Below are 22,931 nucleotides of genomic sequence, written 5' to 3' on the forward strand. Positions count from 1 at the left end.
AATCGGGTTTACATCCACTTTAAGCTAAAAAACCTTGAGGGTTTAACATTACTTTAAAGTGGTTGTAAAACCTTAAGGTTTTTTACCTTAATGTACAGTATTCTATGCATCAAAGTAAAAAACCTTCTGCGCTGAGCTCGGTCCAGATCCAGTTATGCGCATGAGAGCAGCGGCTCTCCCAGCTCTGTCCCTCCTCAATGCACAGACTGATAGCCATTGGCTCCCGCTGCTGTTAATCAAATCCTGTGACAAGGGAACGGGCGGAAGGGCCAAGCCGGACTGTCTGTGTCATTGGATGTAGACAAGGAGGTTCGGGAGCGAGCCTGCATGAGTGCCTCATAGGAAGTGGCTTCCTTTGGGGGCACTCGCTGAAGAGGAGAACCCAGGAGCGCCGGCTGGGGACCCCAGAAAAAGAGGGTCATGGCTGTTCTGAAATAACAAACATATTATACATACCTGCACAGAGCAGGTATGTATAATATGTTTGTTATTTCAAAAGAAAAAAAAAAGGAACCTTTTAATGTTAATAAAGTGAGAAAATAAATGCCATTTTAAATAGACTGTTGCTATGGGCAGTGATAGCACTTTTATTTCTATACTTATTTGAAATCTATTTCTTTTGTATATTATTAAAAGAAGAGCTGAAGACAAAAAGTTTAAAAGAACAAAAGAAAGATACAGTACATACCCGTATAATATTAGCAAAAATAGATATAAATAAATAAATTAAAAACACCACTTCATTAGAAATGTATTAAAAGTATAGGAAAAAAATAGTTTGCAGGAAAAAGCAATTACATAAAATAATGAGAAGTATGCTGAAGATATTGATTCGAAATAAGATTGTATTCATATACTTGCTGGAATTTTATAAATTGAATGAGCTGATTTATTTTTAAAAAAAGCAGTTTAAATAATACTCATTTTAACTCTGGAACAATCTTGCAGATTTACTGCACTGTGATTTACCAGGAACCTCAATGACTCCACTTCCTGTAAGCACAGGCTGTCAGGGACCCGCCTCCTTAGGAGCATCATCACAGCAGCCTGGGCTCACTGAGAAAGCTACAGAGACTGGTTACAGCATTCGGGACTCAACCAAAGCCAGAGGAAGGTGAGAAGGAAGAGGACCAGTGACGTCATGTGTCCAGTTCAAAGGCACCTAGAAAAAAAGTATGTATACAAATTTTTTTCTATATATATACATAAAGATGGAGGGGTTCCACTGGGGCAAAATGGGTGGAAATGCCAAGACCAGAGTTCAGCTTCACATTCCACCTCCTGGTACTCTAATATAGCACCAATTTACTAAATCATGTTGCAAGTGGTATTTGCATCAGAATGGGTTATTTGCACATTTTTACAGTTAAAAATAGCATTTTTAATTTAAGAAAAGTTTAATCGTATGGATCAGATGATTTTGCCACCTGCTCCCTTAAAGCAGACTACACAGTACATTGGTTACCTGCTTGTTTAGGTCTGGAGGGGGCATAGAAAAGAATATTTACTTATTCATTCCTGCTCTTCTCCTTGCCGCTTGACCGTTCTGAAGGGGTGTCCTTCTTCTTGTGTTCCAGTGGTCTAAGGTGATGTCATCAACACTGATGCAGGGTCTGTAGGCCTGCCTTGGACATGATGATGCCGGGGGACAGCCTACCCCTGGAGCATGGAGAGTATCGTCTACCAGGGGTGCGGAGGATCAGGTAAGTAAAAGTGCTGTTACTCTCCCATAGAATAAACAAGCAGTAAACCCTTGCAATATGGGTGCAGCCCCACTGCAAGGGAACATTTTCAGATTTCCCTGTGTTGGGCTTTAACCAGTTCCTGCCCAGCCTATAGACAAATGACGGCCGGGTGGGACATTTGTCGTTCTGGGTAGACATCATATGACATCCTCCTAGAACATGCCTGGCACCCACCCCGTGGGCAGCACCGCGATCAGTCACCGGCTGTGTCCACCAGACACAGCCGGTGACAGATCACTGTACCAGGCCGCTGCCAGTACCATGTCATCGCTGTGACCAATCACAACAGACGACATGACAATTGAAAAAAATGGATGGCTTCCATACATGCCATTTATTGTATACAATTGTGTTGCTAGCTGTGATTGGTCACAGTGATCACATGGTACAGACAGGGCCAATCACAGCTAATCCCAACAATACACACTGAATTTCATTCAGTAAAATGTTTGCGTATAACAGTGAAATTCACTGGTATAGGCAATCATAATGTGTAAAAAAAATAAAAAAAATAAAAATCATGATCACTTCACTAGAGTAGTACAATGTTACTATGGTAACACTGTATTGCCCTGGGCACAGTGCGTTAATTTTTTTTTTTTTAATGTAAAAGTAATAAAAAATAAAATAGAAGAAGATTAAACAAAGATTCATTTTTTTTTATAAACTGTCACCAGTCAGTGTCTCTGATGCTGTACTCCACTGGTAACAGTATGTAAAAAGAAAACAAATTGTGAAAAAAAAAATAGAATTTCCTAATTTTCCAATAAATTGTGACAAAAAAATTACAATTTCCAAAAACTTCCCATACCTCTTACTAAATCCCTTGGACTATCTACTTTCCAAAAAGGGGTTATTTGGGGGTACATGTACTGTCCTGGCATTTTCTGGCCTAAAGAAATGAGAGGCCATCAGTACATCAGGACTTTTCACATATATATACCATAGTTTGTGGACTTTATAACTTTCCTTTTATAAATTTATGAAGAAAGATTCTTTATTTGCAAAACAGAAAAATGCATTTTTAAAAAAATATTTTCGGTCTTTTTTAAATTTATTTAGCAAAAAAAATAAAAACCCAGCGGTGATTAAATACCACCAAATGAAAGCTCTATTTGTGTGAAAAAAATGATAAAAATTTCACATGGGTGCAGTGCTGCATGACCGCGCAATTGTCATTTAAGGTGTGACAGAGCTGAAAGCTGAAAATTGGCCTGGGCAGGAAGGGGGTGAAAGTTCTGGTAATGAAGTGGTTAAAAAGAGATTTTTTTTTTTATGTTTACTTTTTTTTTTTAGACCAGCAATTTCACATCTTCTGTGAAAATACTCCATGCCTTTACACCATTAAAATGGCCACACCAGAGTGAATTTTGCCTTACAATAATACCTTTGCCTTACTTATAATTCTGATGGAGAGCTGGAAATCATTTGATCATTAGCAAAAACGCTTCCTTTATCTAATTAATGGACTTCTGCATGTCCAGCATTTTTTTTTCTTAGTGTCAGGCACTCTTTAAATAAATTCTTCCCTATTTTAACTGAAATCAAATACACTTCGTTGAGTTCCAATTTTAGAAACATTTTCTTGCCATGGAGGATTCAGATTTCCAAGGCATACTAAGCATTTTATGTATATAGTAATCACCTGCTTCTATTGTGGTTTAAAAACATTCTAGCGGTGACTCCAAATTCCAGTCCAATTCTGTGCATTCCTGAACAGTGGATGGAATGTTTACTTCCCACCTGCCACATTTTGACACCAGAAAAAAAATATGAGTGTTAAAAACAAACTAATTATAAAATATAATAGTGACCTTCCAACGCTTACGCCAGTCTAAAATAAAATGTCTGCAGTAGCCTTTTTACAGCTACTTCCTATCTACATGCTGCATGTCATTACTTAGGGATGGGTTCCTGATGGTGACAATGGCAAAAAGTGCCTGTGCAATGAGCACTGGCATGTACGGTTATAGTCCCTATTACGGATGCACGTGACAAGGTGACAAAGGAGAAGTGCAGTTATGAGACAGGGACAATGAGTTCTCACCCTGTAACTGGAAATGCCTGAACAATGACCTTCATGGCAGAACTACAAGAAATGAGTTTAATGAAAGCTATACATTTAAGAAAATTAATTTTGAAATTACATTAACATGTTAAGGATAAGATGAGATTTTTGTGACTGGGTTTACATCTATTTTAAAGCTTCTCTTCCACCCTGGATCCTCGTAGTAGGTGGCCCTCAATGATGCAAAGAGTGCTGTTGACATCATCTTGCTAGCGCCATTCTTTGCACCATTACACTGTGAGTGCAGATTGTGATGGTGACTGTGGCGTCCACTACACCCTGCACTCACAAAATGTCCTCAGTCTTCCAGGCTGATAACACTGGGTGCTATTCAACCCACAAGACTGAGGACATCTAGTGATGGATTAGAATGAATGCAGGGGACAGTGCCACAGAAGAGACTGGCATTGCAGCAAGAGCTGATTTTTCATTTTTAACCCCTCCTAGAGGACTATTTAGAAAAAACAAAACAGTTTTTGGGTTATAAAGTAGGGTCCTTGCAGTTTTAGCAATTACTTTAAGGCTGGGTTCACATACGCTGCGGCCGCGGTTCACAGCAGGGGGTCCCGTGCGTCCCTGTTCACCGATTCAGGTGCAAATCAGGTCCAAATTTTTGCCTGAATTTGCGGCTGAATCATAACTAAAGACACACCCTTTTTTAAAGGGGACTGCGGCCACCCTGTAGTTGTGTCACAGGTCACAATCTCCTGTCATGTGAATTGGATGCGGTGAAACCCACATCCAATTCACATATGTATAAACGCGGCCTAAAGGAGAATACCAGTGAGGATAAATATCATTGGTAAAAATAAGTCTGCCTGCCTTTGCTTCTTCTAATTGTAAATGAAAATACTTCACTTGAGAGCAACTTCTCCTACCGAATGTAGTGGATGGGGGAGGATTCAGTGTTGGATCACTGCACCACTTGTTTAATGACTGCTATGATGTCCAGAATTCATAGACACAAGACAAGCCTAAATTCTTCCTACCAGACAAAAAGTTTATATAAAGCCCAACTCTGGGTACAAGAAGAACCCTAGTGATGCCTCCCCCAACATTGCAGGTGTTAACAGCTCGTTAAGTCTAGGTGTACAAGGATGAGGAGTTCTTACCTTACTCCTCGTTCCTGTAGGCTCCCACCATCCGTGTGACCCCCCACGTGAAGCCTCCCCTGTAAGGCTGTGTTGGCCTTCCCTCCTCCACGTATAATTCAGGGTTTTTATCCCTGCATTGTATGTGATATCACTGAGGAACCACTCATGGTCTGGAACAAAAGAGAGAACATCGACAGTGTAGGAGCCTGCCAGAGCGTGTTGGAGCCTCTTCATCTTCCCCTAGATCTAATGAGCCTATAACCCTTGGAAGGGACCCCACTGGAAGGGTTTTTTTATTCCCTTCCAGGTTTGGGCTTAAGTCTTATATATGAAAGTGAGGGTCTTTCATCCTAGACTTACACTACACAGGGTTTCTGCAGGTAAAGTAACATGCTTGAGGTGTCTTGCTATACTTTATTCAAGTGCACGCTGCTGCATAGCTCCATTATAGCAGCTCCTTTTTATTGTTGTGCTAAGCATATAGGAAAAGTCGCCTGGCACAGTTCATAAATTTGTTATATGATACCCTACCACCTTCCCACTAAGTCCTCACCCTTCGAATATGCGTGCTGGGCTGGGGCAAACAGCTGCACCACCACTCGTTCACATTCGAGCGACTTGTCATGCAATTGCACAGGTCAAATTGCAAGACAAGTCACTCCCTATTGCTGGCAATCGCAATGTTCAAATTGGTGCGATGCCAACTTTGTGGTGCTGCACCAATTTGAGTAGTTCCTGCACTACTTTTGGCGATTTCCGCTGCAACTTGCATAGACATCTGTGCATAAAGCCGCACAGATGTCTTCCAAGTCACACTGACATGTGGCTTTGAAATTGTGCAATTTCAGATGAAGTCGCACGATTTCAAAGCCACAGTCAACGTGAACGGGGGATGAGGGTGCAACAACTTGTAAGGGTAGAAGAAGGTGCACCCAGGGCTATCAGATATAAGATGCCCTCTAGAGTACCTTGTGGTGGCTGATCATAGGCATGACTACAAGTTTAAAATAGCTGACAGGTTTGCTTTAAAAGAGACCCTGTCACCAACTTAAACATTTACAGCTAAAAGCACAGGAAAATCATGCTTACTTCCAGTGTTTTACCTTTCCATAAATTACTTTCCTGATGCCAACATGGTAATAGCCCAGAGGACCATTGCATAGCTGTAAAGTGTTGATGTCCACACGTCCATTTCGGGAAAGCAAGATCTTCCTCACTTTCTAATGAATTAGGTTTGTTTACTTGTAAGCAAACATATATTATATTGCAGATTACCAATTCTTAGCTGTGATTGCTGCATTTGTTTTCTTTTCTTAGCTTCTTCCTAATTTTATACGGGGCATGGGCTGTGCCCTGGGTGCAAACTCTTTATAGTTATGTACTGGCTCTGTAGGTGGGGCAACTACCACATGTGTGCTGTGGAAAGGAAAATTACATTAAAGGGGTTGTAAAGTCAGAAGGTTTTTTATCTTAATGCATTCTATGCATTAAGAAAAAAAGCCCTCTGTGTGCAGCAGCCCCCCCAATACTTACCTGAGCCCAATGGCGTTGCTAGGGGGTGGCTATTGGGGCTATAGCCCCTAATATGGGGCCCATAGCCCCCAGTCTCTTGCCGCAGGGTCCCTGCCTAACCAGTGGGCCGCGGCTGCGGCCATCGGGCGGGCTGCATGAGGGAGGCGGATGAGAGGAGAGAAGCGAGCGGGCGGATGAGCAGAGATGACATCATCTCTCTCTGCCCGCTCCACATCACCGCTCTTCACAGCCTGACCTCTTCAATGTGGGAGTGTGGTGCAGCGGGGAGCAGAGAGATGACATCATCTCTCACTGTCCACCAAACATCAGTGCTCTTCCGCCCTCACTAAATGGACCAGTGCTGCCAGCCTGCCACCAATGCAGCGACAATGCACATTTGGTGTCACTGACAGGCATGGCAAGTGACAATCCACATCAGTTGGCAAGTGACAATCCACATCTGGTGCCAGGTGACGTGGCAAGCGAAAATCTGCAAATGGGGCCAGGTGATGTGGCAATCTGCAAATGGTGGCAAGTGATGTGGCAAGTGACAATCCACATCAGGTGGCAAGTGACAATCCACATCTGTTGCCAGGTGACAGTGGCAAGTGACAATCCACATCTGGTGGCAGGTGACAGTGGCAAGTGACAATCCACATCTGGTGGCAGATGACAGTGGCAAGGAACACGCTGCATCCGGTGACAGGTGAAGGTGGCAAGTGATACGCAGCATCTGGTGACAGGCAACAGTGGCAAGTGACACGCTGCATCTGGTGACAGGCGACGGTAGCAAGTGACACGCCCAGGGCTCCCACTGATTCTGCATTATGGTGAGTTGAACCACTTCATTATAAATTCTATATATTAGAATGTAAGAATAGAAACAATGCGCTTCAATCACCCTGACACCAAATCAATCATGGTGCCATGATGATTTAAACGCCAATACCAGCCATCGCCCACGAGAAATTGCTTACCACCAGTGTGTCCCCCCCCCCCCAGCCTGCAAAAAGGTTGGTGACCGCTGCTATGGGCTCTAGCCCCAGATCTTTTGCAGACCTAGCAACGTCCCTGCCTGAGCCCACTCTCTATCCAGCGATATCCATGAGTGCCTCGGCCATCCAGGACTCTTGCTCCTGATTGGCTTAAACACAGCAGAGGCGTCCTTGGCTCCCATTGCTGTCAATCAAACTCAATAAATAACGTTTTATGTACATGCTGGGAAGGAGCAAATGAGAAATACTATAAAGTGTCACCTGCAGTTCAGCTTTAGGGCAAAGAAATGTGCCAAATACAGGATGTTATACAAATAGGCCTTGTCCACATGGGTTTATTTAAAGTGGTTATAAACTCTCACATATACCCAGTCAAGTGAGGTGTCAGGTGATTCCCAGAGGTGAAACAAACCCTCATCTGTTCAAAATGCTGAATTTATAAAGTTTGTCTGAGCTGTCAAAAAAGGGGGCGGAGAGCTGAAGTTACACTCTGCAGAGTTCAGTGAGGAGAGTTCGGAGTGGTGACTGGAGGGAAGAGACAAACCCCTCCCCCTCCGCACAGCTCACAGGAACAGAGCTGAAGCTCCCTCCCCTGTCACCTTATTTCTCTTGGTGTCAACAAAACTTGTCAGAAGTGATTACTTATGATAGCAGAGGAACGAAGCAGCAGACAGCAGAAATTACATAAAGGGGTAAATTTACGGAGAGATAAATACAGCATGAGTTTTTTAGTTCAAATAACTCATGCGATATTTATCTCAAAAGTAGTCAATTCACTAAAAAACATTTTTTTTCATTCACACTTTTGCAACTTGTCATGCATCTGTCGGCAGATAAGTCGCGTGACAAGTCACAGCCTATCGTTTTCAATTACACCCATTCCGATCTGTGTGACTTAAAGTGGATCTTCGTCATTTTTTCAACTTTCTATCTATTAAATCTTCTGTCCTTGTTGTTTTAACTTTGGACATGAAAACATTTTTTTTCCGCCAGTAAATACCTTATACAGCCCACTTCCTGTTTCTTGTCTGGTAAAAAGCCTAGGCTTGTGACATCATACACAGATCTCTCTCTCTCACTCTTGTGAGAATTTGACAGGAAGGGGGGGGGGTGATAAGAGGGCTAATGAGATCCGCAGGGCTGCAGAGCTGGAGGTGTGTCTGTGTAAATCCAGGAAGTGAACAGGCAGCAGCTTCAGCTGCCCACAATTAAAATGGATGCAGCCAGACTCAGTGGAGGGAGATTTCTGCAGCATATTTGGCAAGTACAGAAGCACAGTATATATAAAATAATATTCAAAGTGGTTGGAGGGAAGCTTCAGAATGGCAAAGATTTTTTTATTACAAATTATGTGAGAAGACAGTTCCTCTTTAACCACTTGCCACCCACCCATCGTCAAATGATGGCTGGGCGGTTCGGCTCTCGTTCTGGGTGGACGTCATATGGCGGCCTTTCAGAATGACCAATCTTGTGCACCCCCGGGGGTGTGCAACGCAGAGATCGCAGCCGCGCCTAGCAGAGATCGCAGCCGCAGCTCTTTGACCATGTGATCGGCTGTGCCCAATCACAGCTGGTCACATGTAAACACGGAGATGTCGGTAATCGGCTCTCCTCAACTCACACTGACAGAGTGTGAGGAGAGGAGAGCCAATAAGCAGCATCTCCTTACAGGGGACAGCTAGGTATGTAATCAGGGCACTGACCATCAGTGCCCTGATTACAATTAAGTGCTCACCAGTGCCAGCAATGATTGCCCACAATTGCCACCAATCTGTGCCCACAAGTTCCAGCAATTAGTGCCCACAAGTGCCATCAATCAGTGGCCATTAGTGATGCCAGTCAGTGCTGGCTATCAGTGCTGCCCATCAATGCCCATCACTGCTGCCTATCAATGCCCATAAGTACCGCCCATCAATGCCAGAGAGTGTCAAGTCGGATCCAAAGTCCCACTGAAAATCGTGTGACTTTGGAGTTGCGCAAGTATGAATGGAGCCTTATGCCACGTACACACGAGCAGACTGCCCAGCAGAAAAGGTCAGATAGAACGATTCTGTCGGACATTCCGATCGTGTGTGGGCTTCATCGGACTTTTTCTGTCGAAAATTCCGACGGACCTAGAAATGGAACACGTTTCAAATCTTTCCGACAGACTCGAGTCCGATCGAAAAATCAGTTCGTCTGTATGCTAGTCCAATGGACAAAGAAGGACGCAAGGGCATCTATTGGCTACTGGCTATGAACTTCATTATTATAGTCCGGTCGTACGTCATCACATTTGAAACGATCGGACTTTGGTGTGATTGTGTGTAGGCATTGGAACTCCATCGGAACTCCGTTGAAAAGTCCTTCGGAGTTCAGGCGGACGAGAAGTCCGCTCATGTGTACGCGGCATTAGTTCACCAGAGGAAGACAGTTCTGGAAATGAATGCAAACAGAACTATTATAAAACATTCTAGCATGCTTTCATTCAAAGAATGATCTCCCTCAGGTGAGATGTTACAATTTGTTTAATTGCTGAGCTCAGGGCAGAACATTTCCACACAGATACATTGTATATTTTTACCTTACTGGCCAGTGAAGAGTTCCTCTCATTGTTATTTTGCGCATTACTAATATCCTGGTTGCCTACACCTAATGATAAATAATAAATATGTGTTTTATAGTGAATTGACTTTAATGATTTATCTCTTTTGTTTTACCTCACATTTTTAAAAAATGTGTAGTATTTACCTCACATTTGATTCTGTACTTTGATGAATAAACTCGTTTATTAACTCAAGTGACATTTCCGAAAAGTGAGTCACGTGGCCTTCTTATTGAATGCGGAATCCCTAAGTGAATTGACCTTTTGGCTGGGTTCACACTGGTGCGATGCAGGAACCACCACAATTCCTGTGCGGGTTCCCGCATCGCATCTGACAGTTCACACTGACATCTGCGAACCGATGCGGGTGTCAATATAAAGTTAATGACACCACCAAATCGGTTCACAGAATGCAGTGCGATCTGTGGAATTAGATCTCATCGATCTGAACACCCATGCGATCTGATTCCAGTGGGGACCAAAAAAAGGGTCCTGCACCATTTTGGTGCATATGCGATGTGATTTTAGGCATAGAAACTGTATGGCTGAATTTGCATCGCATTTGATGTGCACAGCAATGAGGTGCGAATCACATGCGATGTCTGGTATCACATAAGTGTGAACCCAGCCTAAGTACTCCTAATTGAGACAAGTATAGAGGAATATGCCTTGTTCATATTTCATGTCTGAGGTCTACAACCACTTTAAGAGCACAGCCATGTAGGGGGGCCATGTTTTGCCTGCACAGGACACGCAGGCAATCCATGTATCCACGTACAGGCAGTCCTATTAATGTCAATTGGGACACAGCGGCCGCACAGACACAGCCGCTGCTCCCCATTTGACATCCTTGTGGGTCCCTGATTGCAGACATTGTGACTTTGGGGACATCTGCACCCACACAAATGTCAAACTGGGAGCAATGAGTCTGTTTCTTGCGCAGGAAAAGCATTGTTCACCTTTTTTTTTTTTTTTCTAAATTCTAGCTGCCCTATGTACCAATATAGCATTAATGTACTTCTTTTTCAAAAATAAAACAGCTTTCCAATAATCCTACACCAGGTTACCTCCCTCTTCTCGTAGCTGTTTAACCACTTCAGCCCCGGAAGATTTGGCTGCAGAATGACCAGGCCATTTTTTGCGATTCGGCACTGCATTGTTTAACTGACAATTGCGTGGACGTGCGACGTTGCACCCAAACAAAATTGACGTGTTTTTTTTCCCACAAATAGAGCTTTCTTTTGGTGGTATTTGATCACCTCTACGTTTTTTATTTTTTGCGCTATAAACAAAAATGAGCGACAATTTTGAAAAAAAGAAAAAAAATTGTACTTTTTGCTGTAATAAATATCCCCATTTTTTAAAAAATATATTTTTTTTTCTCAGTTTAGCCCGATATGTATTCTTCTACATATTTTTGGTAAAAAAAAAATGGCAATAAGCATATATTGATTGGTTTGCAGAAAAGGTATAGTGTCTACAAAATAGGGGATAGATTTATAGCATTTTTATTATTATTTTAATTTTTTTTTTACTAGTAATGGCGGCGATCTGCGATTTTTATCATGACTGCGACATTATGGCGGACACATCGGACAATCTGTTTTTCCTCTCAGAACAAAACACGGAGATTTGTGTGTTTACACACACACTTCCTTGTTCTGTCCCTCGTGCTCGCGATCACTTGTGGCCAGCGGTCATCACGACCATCGGCTACGAGCATCGGCACCACCACGGTGCGTGCGCGCACCTGCTATCATGATCCCGCAAGCCGACGTATAGCTACAATGGTTCGCGGGATTGTGCTGACCTGCCGCAGTATAATGACGGCGGCTGGTTGACAAGCGGTTAAACACACTGCTCGATTACTTCTGCCTTACTTCCTGGTCAGACTTTAGGTCATGACACAGGAAGGAGTTGACCAGCTAAAGGTAGATGATGCAGGGTGTGTGCTAATGAGATTAGCCGATCAACTCCTTCCTATGTCATGACCTAAAGTCTGACCAGGAAGAAGGGCAGAAGTAATCGAGCGGTGTGTTTAAACAGCTATGAAGAGAGTGAGGTAAACTGGTGTAGAATTATTGGAAAGCTGTTTTATTTTTGCAAAGTTAGTACATTAATGCTATATTGGTACATAGGGGAGCTGGAATTTAGAAAAAAAACAAAGATGAATTTAGCCTTTAAGTATGTTCATGTGAACGGGGCCATACACAGCATTATAAATGTAGAATCTCAGTCTCGTTTCACGGAGTATTGTTCAAAATTCTGATTTGAAGAGAACCTGTCAGAATAAGATTATGGATGTTGCTGACTTGTTTTTAAAAGCGTATGTTCCTGGGCTGATATCCTTTTTTTTCACTACATAGTGAGTTCACTGATCTGGAAGACACATTTTCTGACACCAAATATACACATGTTCCAGGTCACTTTTTCCAGATATACATGCTCCAGATCAAAAATTGAAGGAAGGATAAGAATGACACCCTTGATGTCCACATCTTCAACAAAAAATCAGTAATGACAGCTTCTAAAGCTGCGTACACACAAGCGGAATGGGCGACAGAAAAAGTCAGACAGAAGCTTTTCATCGTCTATTCCAATCGTGTGTATGCTTCATTGGACCTTATTTTCGAAAATTCTGACGGACCTAGAAATGGAACATGTTCTAGATATTTCCGACGGAACCAACTCCTATCGGGAAAACCGATCGTCTGTATGCTGTTCCGACGGACCAAAAATGACGCATGCTCTGAAGCAAGTACGAGACGGAAGCTATTGGCTACTGGCTATTGAACTTCCTTTTTCTAGTTCCGTCATACGTGTTGTACGTCACCGCTTTCTGGAGGGTCAGACTTTGGTGTGACCGTGTGTATGTAAGACTGCTTGAACGGAATTCCGTCAGAGTTCCATCGGAGAAACCTTCGGAGTTTATTCCGACTGAAAAAACGGTCGTGTGTACGCGGCATAAGTTTCCTTTCTAGCAGGTCCTTTTTAATGCTATGTGTGAGAAAACTGGGACGTGGTACATTGTATCTAATTGTATACAATGCATACCCTTTCATGCCTATGTATAATTATGTGTACCCCCTTAATTTATGCATTCATTTTACATAACCTTATCATTATCCTAATACAATATATAATCAGGACTGGACTTCTGCAAAGACAACATAGGTCCCAGCCTAGGGCAGCAGATCTCATAGCCCAGGACTAAAATGAAGACAACTAATGCCCCAAGTACAGCCCAACAATAGTGTCCCATCAGGCACTTCAATTGTTTATCTGGCAAAACATTAGAGGAGATCTATCATTATAATTTGATTTGTTACAGTTCTGTCCTCTATGGGAAAAAGTACATGTAGTACTTTGTACTACATTGCTAAGTGCTTTGTAACCATAGTTATAAGGTCCAATCTGCCCCTTCCCCTCCTGCTGCGGCCAATCCAACAACAGCTTTGGAGAAGATGGAGGATTCATAGGTGTGGTTTATATCATCTCAGCTGTGAGCACTTTCCACAGGCAAGCAGTGGCAAGAAGAACGCAGAGCCTGACACATCCCCCTCCCTGTGCGTTCCTCTTGCCACTGCTTGCTTGTGGAAAGTGCTCACAGCCAAGACAAGCTGTGTTCTTCAAAGCTATTGGATTCGCCACGCGCGGGGGGCGGGGGGTGTGGGGGGCAAGTTGGACCATATAACTATGGTTATAAAGCACTTAGAAATATGGGACAAACTATGGCATGTACTTTTTCACCAGACAGAAGAGAGAACTGTAAAAAAAAAAAAAAAAGATAGATCTTTAAGACTCAATAAGTGCTGAAAGTGAAATAAAAGTTTAAAAACATATATAGTAAATCTTCTTTAGTTTTCTTCCAGGTCAACTGCAGACAATACAAAATGAATACTAGACAAAGTCGACAAAGACTCTCATTGGCCCTATAAGGGGTTCTGAATGACGGGAAGTGGAGTTCCTGATCATGTGACTACTATGAATGGCTTTTACAGCAGTCACATGATCAGGAGCCCCACTCACTGGGTCCCAATCATGAACAATGACTAGGAGATGTTGGTGAGTTTAGTGTGGCAGGAGCATGCAGTTAGAGCATACTCAGCACAGAACAGCGGTGCAACATGGATACATATGTGTGGCATGTGAGTTTTAGAGGGTAAGTTCACCTTTACCAAAAAGCAGACTATGCTGTCCTATATGGGTATAGCAGCACAGTGTGCTAAACCTACCTTCCAGCCTTTCAGTATATAGAATGTAAGCCAAAACCACATTAAAAAGAAGCCTTCTTAAAATTTTCTACAGCCTGTGATGTCCCCAGTTACTGTAGGGGTGGAGCAGCTGTTTGGACCACAATTTCCTAGGGCCATTGGAGGGAGTGCCATGCTGTTCATTCAGGCTGCTTATGCACAGTGTGTATTCTCTCCTGTGGAAGTCACTGAGCTCATCATAGGAAACAGGGGGGAGCACACACTCCACATGTGCAGCCTGAAGGAAGAGAATGGCGCTCCCTCCTGTGACACTAGATGCTGCTGGTCCCAAAGGCTGCTCCATCCCTACAATAACCAGGGCAGAAGCCATCACAGGCTGTAGAAGACTTCAAGGCTTCTTTTTAAAGAGGTTTTTACTTACATTCTTTAAATGGTAAGTGAGCCCAGAGTGGAAGGTAGGTTTAGCATATCATGCTGCTATACCCATATGGGACAGTATAGTGTGCTTTTTGGTAAAGGTGAACTAACCCTTTAAGGTCCACCTGCCATGCCGCCGCACATATGTGTTAGGCGGACTGCATGAGCTTAAGGGTTAATCCAGCCATCCATATGTACAGCATAATAAAGGGTTCCACCCTTCTGCCCTGCTTACAATCCATCGGGGTCCTCAATGCTGCTGTCTCAGCACTGTTGGGGTATTGGTGGTGGTACAATCTACAGAGTACGTACAGCTCACCCATTCTGGATCAAAACACCTAGATCCAAACTGTTATTAAAATAAAGTTACAGTCAGTGTTTGTTCTAGGTGTATCGGCCCGGTGTCCCTTTCCCCCTCTTTGTCCCCAGCCTCAAAGTGCCCTGTGTGGTCAGGGTGGCTTGTTAGTGTGATGGGGAGGCTAGACGGTCAGCTGGGGTAGGAGGGGGGTTACCCCAGGAGGACAAGAAAAAAAAAAGTTGGCCATCTATTCAGAGATTGCTGAAGATATTTAGGAATCCTTCATGAAGTAAACATTTACCTGGGTTCCACTTTATTGAAGCACATTGACATCCATTCTGGTTGTCCTAACTACTCTACAGTTTTTGGAGTCAATTGAGTGCTTCAGATGCCTCATATAGTCTTCTCATGACTAGACAGTTCTGAATTTACCTGATGTTTACCACATTATGGAAACCACACTACAGCAAAGTGTCATTCATCACCATTCTCCAAATCATTCGAAAACACAAATTGAATGCGACAATGCAATACATCAAACACTATATAGTATAAAAATGATAACAGCGTTGATGCAAGTATAGTACATAGTGATACAGTCATTGGCCCCCAGTGGTCCCCCCAAGGGTATATGGAGAATATGCTCAAAGCGAACAGGAAGTGCAACTCACACCAATATCCTGGTTGTCAAGGGGACAGGAAGCAAGGGAAAATATCCAAAACAGGAGATCTGAAAGAATAAAAAGTTATATCTGCAGATCTACTCAAAGCAGATCTTCGCTGCATCTGAGCACCACAAACCTAAAGCACTATTTCATTCATTTTTTTATATTCAAAGCAAACTCCCCCATCCATGTCTTCATGCTTTATTTTGTTGAGAAATCACTTTGAAAAACACCCCCTAGCATTTCTGGCTGTTGAGTAAGGGCTAATGATCCATGTAGCATTTACTTCCTGGAATCCCTCTGCCTTAGCTCAAGCATGCACACAAAGGAGTGTGCTCAGCTGAGAAAACCCCTCCTCCTCTCCTCTCCTCCTGAAGACTCCTGGGATGTATAACATAATTTGCCTAGGCAAGAAGCCAGGAAGTAACTGGAAAAATGTCAAAAAAACATGAGGGTTACAAATAATCAATGTTGATTGGAAGAGTGAATATAATAATAATAATATAAATAATAATATAAAACAACAATGCTGATCCTACAATTGCCAGAGATGGCATTGATGAGGTGACGGTGAGGGTATAACCCTTTGACTACACACACTCCTCTGAAGTGTAACCTTTAACACAACAACATAGAAAATGTAACAAACTGATTCCAATCAAACCAAGAGCAACAGCAAAATGAATCCTTGTGTTACTTCCTATGGCATTGTCAATGGTTGTGTGTGCCTTATAGATAGTATGATGGTACCCAGATTCACACATAAATGCCATGATCCATGAGTTCATTTGCCGGTTGCTGGCATGCGATAGTGTTCACATTCCAAATGAATTGCTTGATCAGGAACAATAATCCCACATGGGGTGTCCCTAATCACCTAATGACACTAACTTTCTGATGGCTGCCATACAAAATAGAAATAACGAGAGGATACTAAAACCTAGTACACATGATCAGAAAACTGGACAAAAAATAGGGTTGGAAGATAATCGGATCGGTAGTACGCAGCTTTCGAGAACGATCATGATAGTTCATATGAAATTATTCAAAGGGACAAATACGAACATTTTTCTCCTACCAAATCGTACGATTTTCGTTAAATCAGTACAGTGTTCATGTAAAAAATAATCAGAAGACCACGCATGCTCGGAAATGACAGGATACATTACAATACAATACATCACAAGTTGTATTCTGTCACACAAGAATTTTCGGAAGTTGTGTAACCTCTTCATTTTTGATGAGACTAACATGCAAAAAAACAAAAAACAAAACTGATGATCATTCGTCTGATATTCTCATTGTGTGTATGAGGCTTTAGATTGGCAACCAATCAGCTTCCAGCTTTCATTTTCAAAGCTTCACGGAACACGCTGAAGCTAGGAGCTGATTGGTTACTATGTATAGTTTTAGTAAATCTCCTCCCAATGTAATTTAGATTTTGAAGACATGAAGTCAGATTTCTTGCTGGTTCTCTATTTCCAGCCATGTGACTGCCATTTTAAAGCCTGATTGGACGAAGCTGATAATAACTGTCATTTTTTTTTTTTAAATAAGGCTCCTCACCCAGGTGTTCTGAGTCCTTGAATGGAACCTGGTCTCTGATTACTGTACACCATCAACCACCAAGAATAAAGCAGGACATTTAAAGGAGCTGTCATTGACCCATCCATGGCCTGTCATGCCAGGGTACAGGACGAGCTCCTGGAGACAAGGGTGACACCAGGGTAGCAGGAGGGTGAAACCAGGGTGACAAGAGGGTGATATCAGGGTGGCAGGAGGGTGATAGGGTGACAGGAGGGTGACATCAGGGTGACTGGAGGGTGACATCAGGGTGGCAGGAGGGTGTGATATCAGGGTGACAGGAGGGTGTGATATCAGGGTGGTAGGAGGGTGATATCAGGGTGGTAGGAGGGTGATATCAGGGTGGTAGGAGGGTGATATCAGGGTGGTAGGAGGGTGATATCAGGGTGGTAGGAGGGTGACATCAGGGTGACAGGAGGGTGACATCAGGGTGGCAGGAGGGTGTGATATCAGGGTGACTTACATTCCCAGGTCGCTGTAGATGTTGAAGAACTCCATCTGGTTGCAGGCTTGTATCCATCCGACCACCCAAGTCTCATTCCTGGGTAAGGGTGGCATGAGCACCCGAGCCGAGGCTTTGAAGTAGGGGGTCTTGTACCTTAAGACAATGGGCGAGTTCTCCTCGATGGAGGTCGGGCACTGGTCTATGGTGGCACACACATCGTAGACGGTGATGTTCTCCCTCCGGATGCGGGACTTGCAGGTAAGGCTCTGCAGACAGCCCATGATCGGTGCTCGGCTCGGGGGCAGGAGACGAGAGGCATCAATTAATCGGAGCAGAGCGAAGGAGAAGGAGAAGGAGGACGGGGCGGTAGGTAGGGTGACAGCATGGCCCTCCTAGGACTGCTGTGTTCCTTCATCACTCGGGCTCAGCCAGATGGTAATATTATACAGCAGCAGCACACTGATAGATGATGGAGACCCCCCTCCCTGCTCCTCCTCCTCCTCTTCATCTTGATCTCCCTGCCATACTGTACGGCTCCCAATGCCACCTTGCCCGGATCCCCGATCCCCTCTGCCCCCCACCTCGGGCCCAGTCTTTCCTCTCCCCCTGTGCTCCGCTCCGATCTCCGGGACTGCTCATGTCCCAGGTGGCCGGCGGTAGGTGGCTGCGATGGCCGAGGCTGCTTTCCTCTCTGGCTGTCAGTGGGGAGGAGGAGGAGAGCCGATCCGTCCGATCCTCCCACTTACCGAGCTGTCAGTACAGGTTAGGGAGAGCCCGGGGATCCACCGACCGGGGGGAGGGGAGGGGATCTGTCAGTGTGCACCAAGATCCAGCGATCTCCATGTCAGAACACACCCTGCATTGTCATCTCCCATCCATCATTCATCCCCCCCCATACACAACATACGGATTGTCCCTGCCCGGCCACACTCAGATTACAAGGATTAAATCCCCCGACAGATAAGACGGGATATAGAGACAGGCAGGAGACAGACATACACAGCCGATCCATGGACTGAGTGTTCTGACATGATGGGACCAATCCGATCATCCCATCCCTAACACCTGTGTGTGAGGTCCTACAACACTGACACCTATACACCTGTGTGTGAGGTCCTACAACACCGACCCCTATACACCTGTGTGTGAGGTCCTACAACACCGACCCCTATACACCTGTGTGTGAGGTCCTACAACACCGACCCCTATACACCTGTGTGTGAGGTCCTACAACACTGACCCCTATACACTGTGTGTGAGGTCCTACAACACTGACCCCATACACCTGTGTGTGAGGTCCTACAACACCGACCCCTATACACCTGTGTGTGAGGTCCTACAACACTGACCCCTATACACCTGTGTGTGAGGTCCTACAACACTGACCCCTATACACCTGTGTGTGAGGTCCTACAACACCGACACCTATACACCCGTGTGTGAGGTCCTACAACACTGACACCTATACACCTGTGTGTGAGGTCCTACAACACCGACCCCTATACACCTGTGTGTGAGGTCCTACAACACCGACCCCTATACACCTGTGTGTGAGGTCCTACAACACTGACCCCTATACACCTGTGTGTGAGGTCCTACAACACTGACACCTATACACCTGTGTGTGAGGTCCTACAACACTGACCCCTATACACCTGTGTGTGAGGTCCTACAACACTGACCCCTGTACACCTGTGTGTGAGGTCCTACAACAATGACCCCTATACACCTGTGTGTGAGGTCCTACAACACCGACCCCTATACACCTGTGTGTGAGGTCCTACAACACTGACCCCTATACACCTGTGTGTGAGGTCCTACAACACTGACCCCTATACACCTGTGTGTGAGGTCCTACAACACTGACCCCTATACACCTGTGTGTGAGGTCCTACAACACCGACCCCTATACACCTGTATGTGAGGTCCTACAACACTGACCCCTATACACCTGTGTGTGAGGTCCTACAACACTGATCCCTATACACCTGTGTGTGAGGTCCTACAACACTGACCCCTATACACCTGTGTGTGAGGTCCTACAACACTGACCCCTATACACCTGTGTGTGAGGTCCTACATCACTGACCCCTATACACCTGTGTGTGAGGTCCTACAACACCGACCCCTATACACCTGTGTGTGAGGTCCTACAACACTGACCCCTATACATAATTAATGAAGTTGGAAGCCTGATCCCCAGTCAGGCGACCAGAAAAGTGGGGGCATATTGGACTATTACGGTACAGTAAATGTTAGTAACAATATAAAGCATATAACGGTAGTAGTAAAAATTATGGTTGATTTTATTGATGCGAAGGACAAATCAATGGTAGTACAATAAAACATGATAAAAGTACAAGTATATCACCAATGGGATCATTAGTATACAGTACAACACATGATCTCAGATATCATATTCCTCGACTAGTTTCGCGGACATAAGCCGCTTCGTCAGGAGGGAATCTGAAGATGGTTTATTCTGACTAAACAGTCTGAACCTAACAAATAAGGAAACATACAATGAGGTTTGCCAAAAGACATGAACAATAAAAATTGTATTACGGCATCAAAATTAACAAAAGAATAATAAAAATTGCAGGGGGAAAGGGGGGCGAATCTGCTTACCCATGTCCCAACAGACTCCAGGTGCAAGGCCCCACCACCAGATGGTGATCTCCCACGGCGACCCAGGGGAGCTGCAGAGATGATGGGGATAATAAGGATAAAATATATATTATAGAAAGGTAAGGTAAGCTGAATTGCCACACACGGGACAGGTGAAGCATATGATGATGATACTAATAATAATAATAATGAAGGGAAGGTGAATAGTGGGGGATGTGAAGAGTAAGAAAATAAGTTGCAAGGTGCAAAGAGTAAGAGAGAATACATGTAGTGAACAACGAAGGTGGGAACAATTAAGGAATATGTAGTATTGTGTAGTGTGAAAGGGAAAGAGTGACGGGTGAAGAAAGAAGGACCAGAATGGGGAAGGGAGAAAAGAAGGAGAAAGGAAAATGAGGGTAGGGCAAGGGATGAATGGGGAAGGAAGGGAGAAGGAAGGGGAAGGGAATGGAGGGGAAAACCGGGGGGGGGGGGGGGAAGGGGGGAGGGAAAACGGGGAAAAGGGGGGAGGGGGAGGAGGGGAAAGGGATGTGAAGGTGTGAAGATGTGGAGTGAATAAGGGCATAAGGATACCTGATACTAGTATGAGCGTAGAAAGGTTCCCGGGGAAGGCGTCCTGCAAGGGGCTGGTGCCATAGTAAGGTCGATGGGAAGGTATTAGGGACTGCAAGCGACGGGCAAACACATAACAAGGCATGTTCACCCCAGCCTGGAGCATCTAAGAGGAAAAAACACGGTATACAAATATAACCAGTGCTGATGCCCTGGGGTGCGGGACTTAAACATAAAGGTAAGGTTGGTAATCCCCTCAAACTTACAATTGGCTGGCTAGGGTACACAAACCCGGAGACCAAAAGCCGGACCGTCAAACAAACAGGCAAAGCCTGTTATTTGTAGATCCCGACCCTGCGACGCTGTATCACACGCCGGTAGGACACCGGCGCATGACGTCACAGGGTCAGGGGTCCCACACAGCACGCGCGTGAGGTGGTCGCGCGCGCACGCATGCGCACCCGCCCTACGGCCACGGGAACAAAGTCCCTGCCAGGACCAGTGCAAGAGGAGGGGGCGGTCCCATTTCCGAGACCAACCCCTCCGCCAGGGACCTCACCGGGCCGCTGCGGGAAAGCACAGGGGGAGGGGCCCGTGCCGGCGCCTCAGTTGGGAACAAGGGAAAGGGAAAGCAGAAGGTCCCAATACAACAAAATGATAAACGAAAAAATGAAAAATATTCAAGCATAATAAGTAGATAAAATATAATTGAAAATAACGTAAAGGACTTGAATTAGGTAAATTAGGGATTGATAAATACCCTAAGAAGCCGGTGCGGTAGCCCCCCAAGACATAAACCCATGGGAACCTAATTGCATAAAAATTGCATATAAGTTAAGAAAGGCAGAGGACAATAACCACATGATTGGGTAAAAACATGTGAAAGATAGGGCGGGTAGCCAAAGTAATAGTGTCTGGCCAAACTGATGGGCATCTGTCTCGGAGGGTTGCATCGGGGCTAATTGTAGAAAAATAATAATGTAAGGGAGTAATAATATGTACAATAAGAGGCCCCCCCAGAAGATGCAGAAACATATGTGTCAATGGGGGTTGATTAAAAATGAGGGGTGGGATAATTGGGGTCGATAGGGTGGAGGGCAAAGGATAGCCATGTCCACTCAAAAAGCCCACCAAAACATCCCACTCGACATGATGCCGGGTGTGTTATCCACCCAATGTATACAAGTAAACGAGTGGCCTCTATGATAAATTGCTAAGGTAAACAGAAATAGTAAACATGTACCATCATCCAGAAATCAATAATTAATGAAGTTGGAAGCCTGATCCCCAGTCAGGCGACCAGAAAAGTGGGGGCATATTGGACTATTACGGTACAGTAAATGTTAGTAACAATATAAAGCATATAACGGTAGTAGTAAAAATTATGGTTGATTTTATTGATGCAAAGGACAAATCAATGGTAGTACAATAAAACATGATAAAAGTACAAGTATATCACCAATGGGATCATTAGTATACAGTACAACACATGATCTCAGATATCATGATCCTCGACTAGTTTTGCGGACATAAGCCGCTTCGTCAGGAGGGAATCTGAAGATGGTTTATTCTGACTAAACAGTCTGAACCTAACAAATAAGGAAACATACAATGAAGTTTGCCAAAAGACATGAACAATAAAAAATGTATTACGGCATCAAAATTAACAAAAGAATAATAAATATTGCAGGGGGAAAGGGGGGCGATCTGCTTACCCATGTCCCAACAGACCCCAGGCGCAAGGCCCCACCACCAGATGGTGATCTCCCACGGCGACCTGGGGGAGCTGCAGAGATGACGGGGATAATAAGGATAAAATATATATTATAGAGAGGTAAGATAAGCTGAATTGCCACACACGGGACAGGTGAAGCATATGATAATGATAATAATAATAATAATAATAATAATGAAGGGAAGGTGAATAGTGGGGGATGTGAAGAGTGAGAAAATAAGTTGCAAGGTGCAAAGAGTAAGAGAGAATACATGTAGTGAACAACGAAGGTGGGAACAATTAAGGAATATGTAGTATTGTGTAGTGTAAAAGTGAAAGAGTGACGGGTGAAGAAAGAAGGACCAGAATGGGGAAGGGAGAAAAGAAGGAGAAAGGAAAATGAGGGTAGGGCAAGG

At 44.2% G+C, this 22,931-nt stretch overlaps 1 protein-coding gene and 1 long non-coding RNA gene across 2 annotated transcripts in view; one reads left to right on the plus strand and one right to left on the minus strand.

Annotated features, from left to right (window-relative positions):
* Positions 1-18,638, minus strand: part of FAM78B (family with sequence similarity 78 member B) — a 128,797-nt gene extending 110,159 nt beyond the window's left edge. Inside the window, exon 1 of the mRNA XM_073592860.1 lies at positions 17,640-18,638. Coding sequence (XP_073448961.1) covers positions 17,640-17,902 — 263 coding nt within the window. The 5' untranslated portion in view covers positions 17,903-18,638. The remainder of the gene's footprint in view (positions 1-17,639) is intronic.
* The window catches only part of LOC141103354 (uncharacterized), a 68,015-nt gene continuing 62,671 nt past the window's right edge, over positions 17,588-22,931 (plus strand). The window contains exon 1 of the long non-coding RNA XR_012235307.1: positions 17,588-17,879. This is a non-coding gene — a long non-coding RNA (uncharacterized lncRNA). The remainder of the gene's footprint in view (positions 17,880-22,931) is intronic.

Source organism: Aquarana catesbeiana, linkage group LG07 (genome assembly GCF_042186555.1).
Source record: "Aquarana catesbeiana isolate 2022-GZ linkage group LG07, ASM4218655v1, whole genome shotgun sequence".
NCBI lineage: Eukaryota > Metazoa > Chordata > Amphibia > Anura > Ranidae > Aquarana > Aquarana catesbeiana.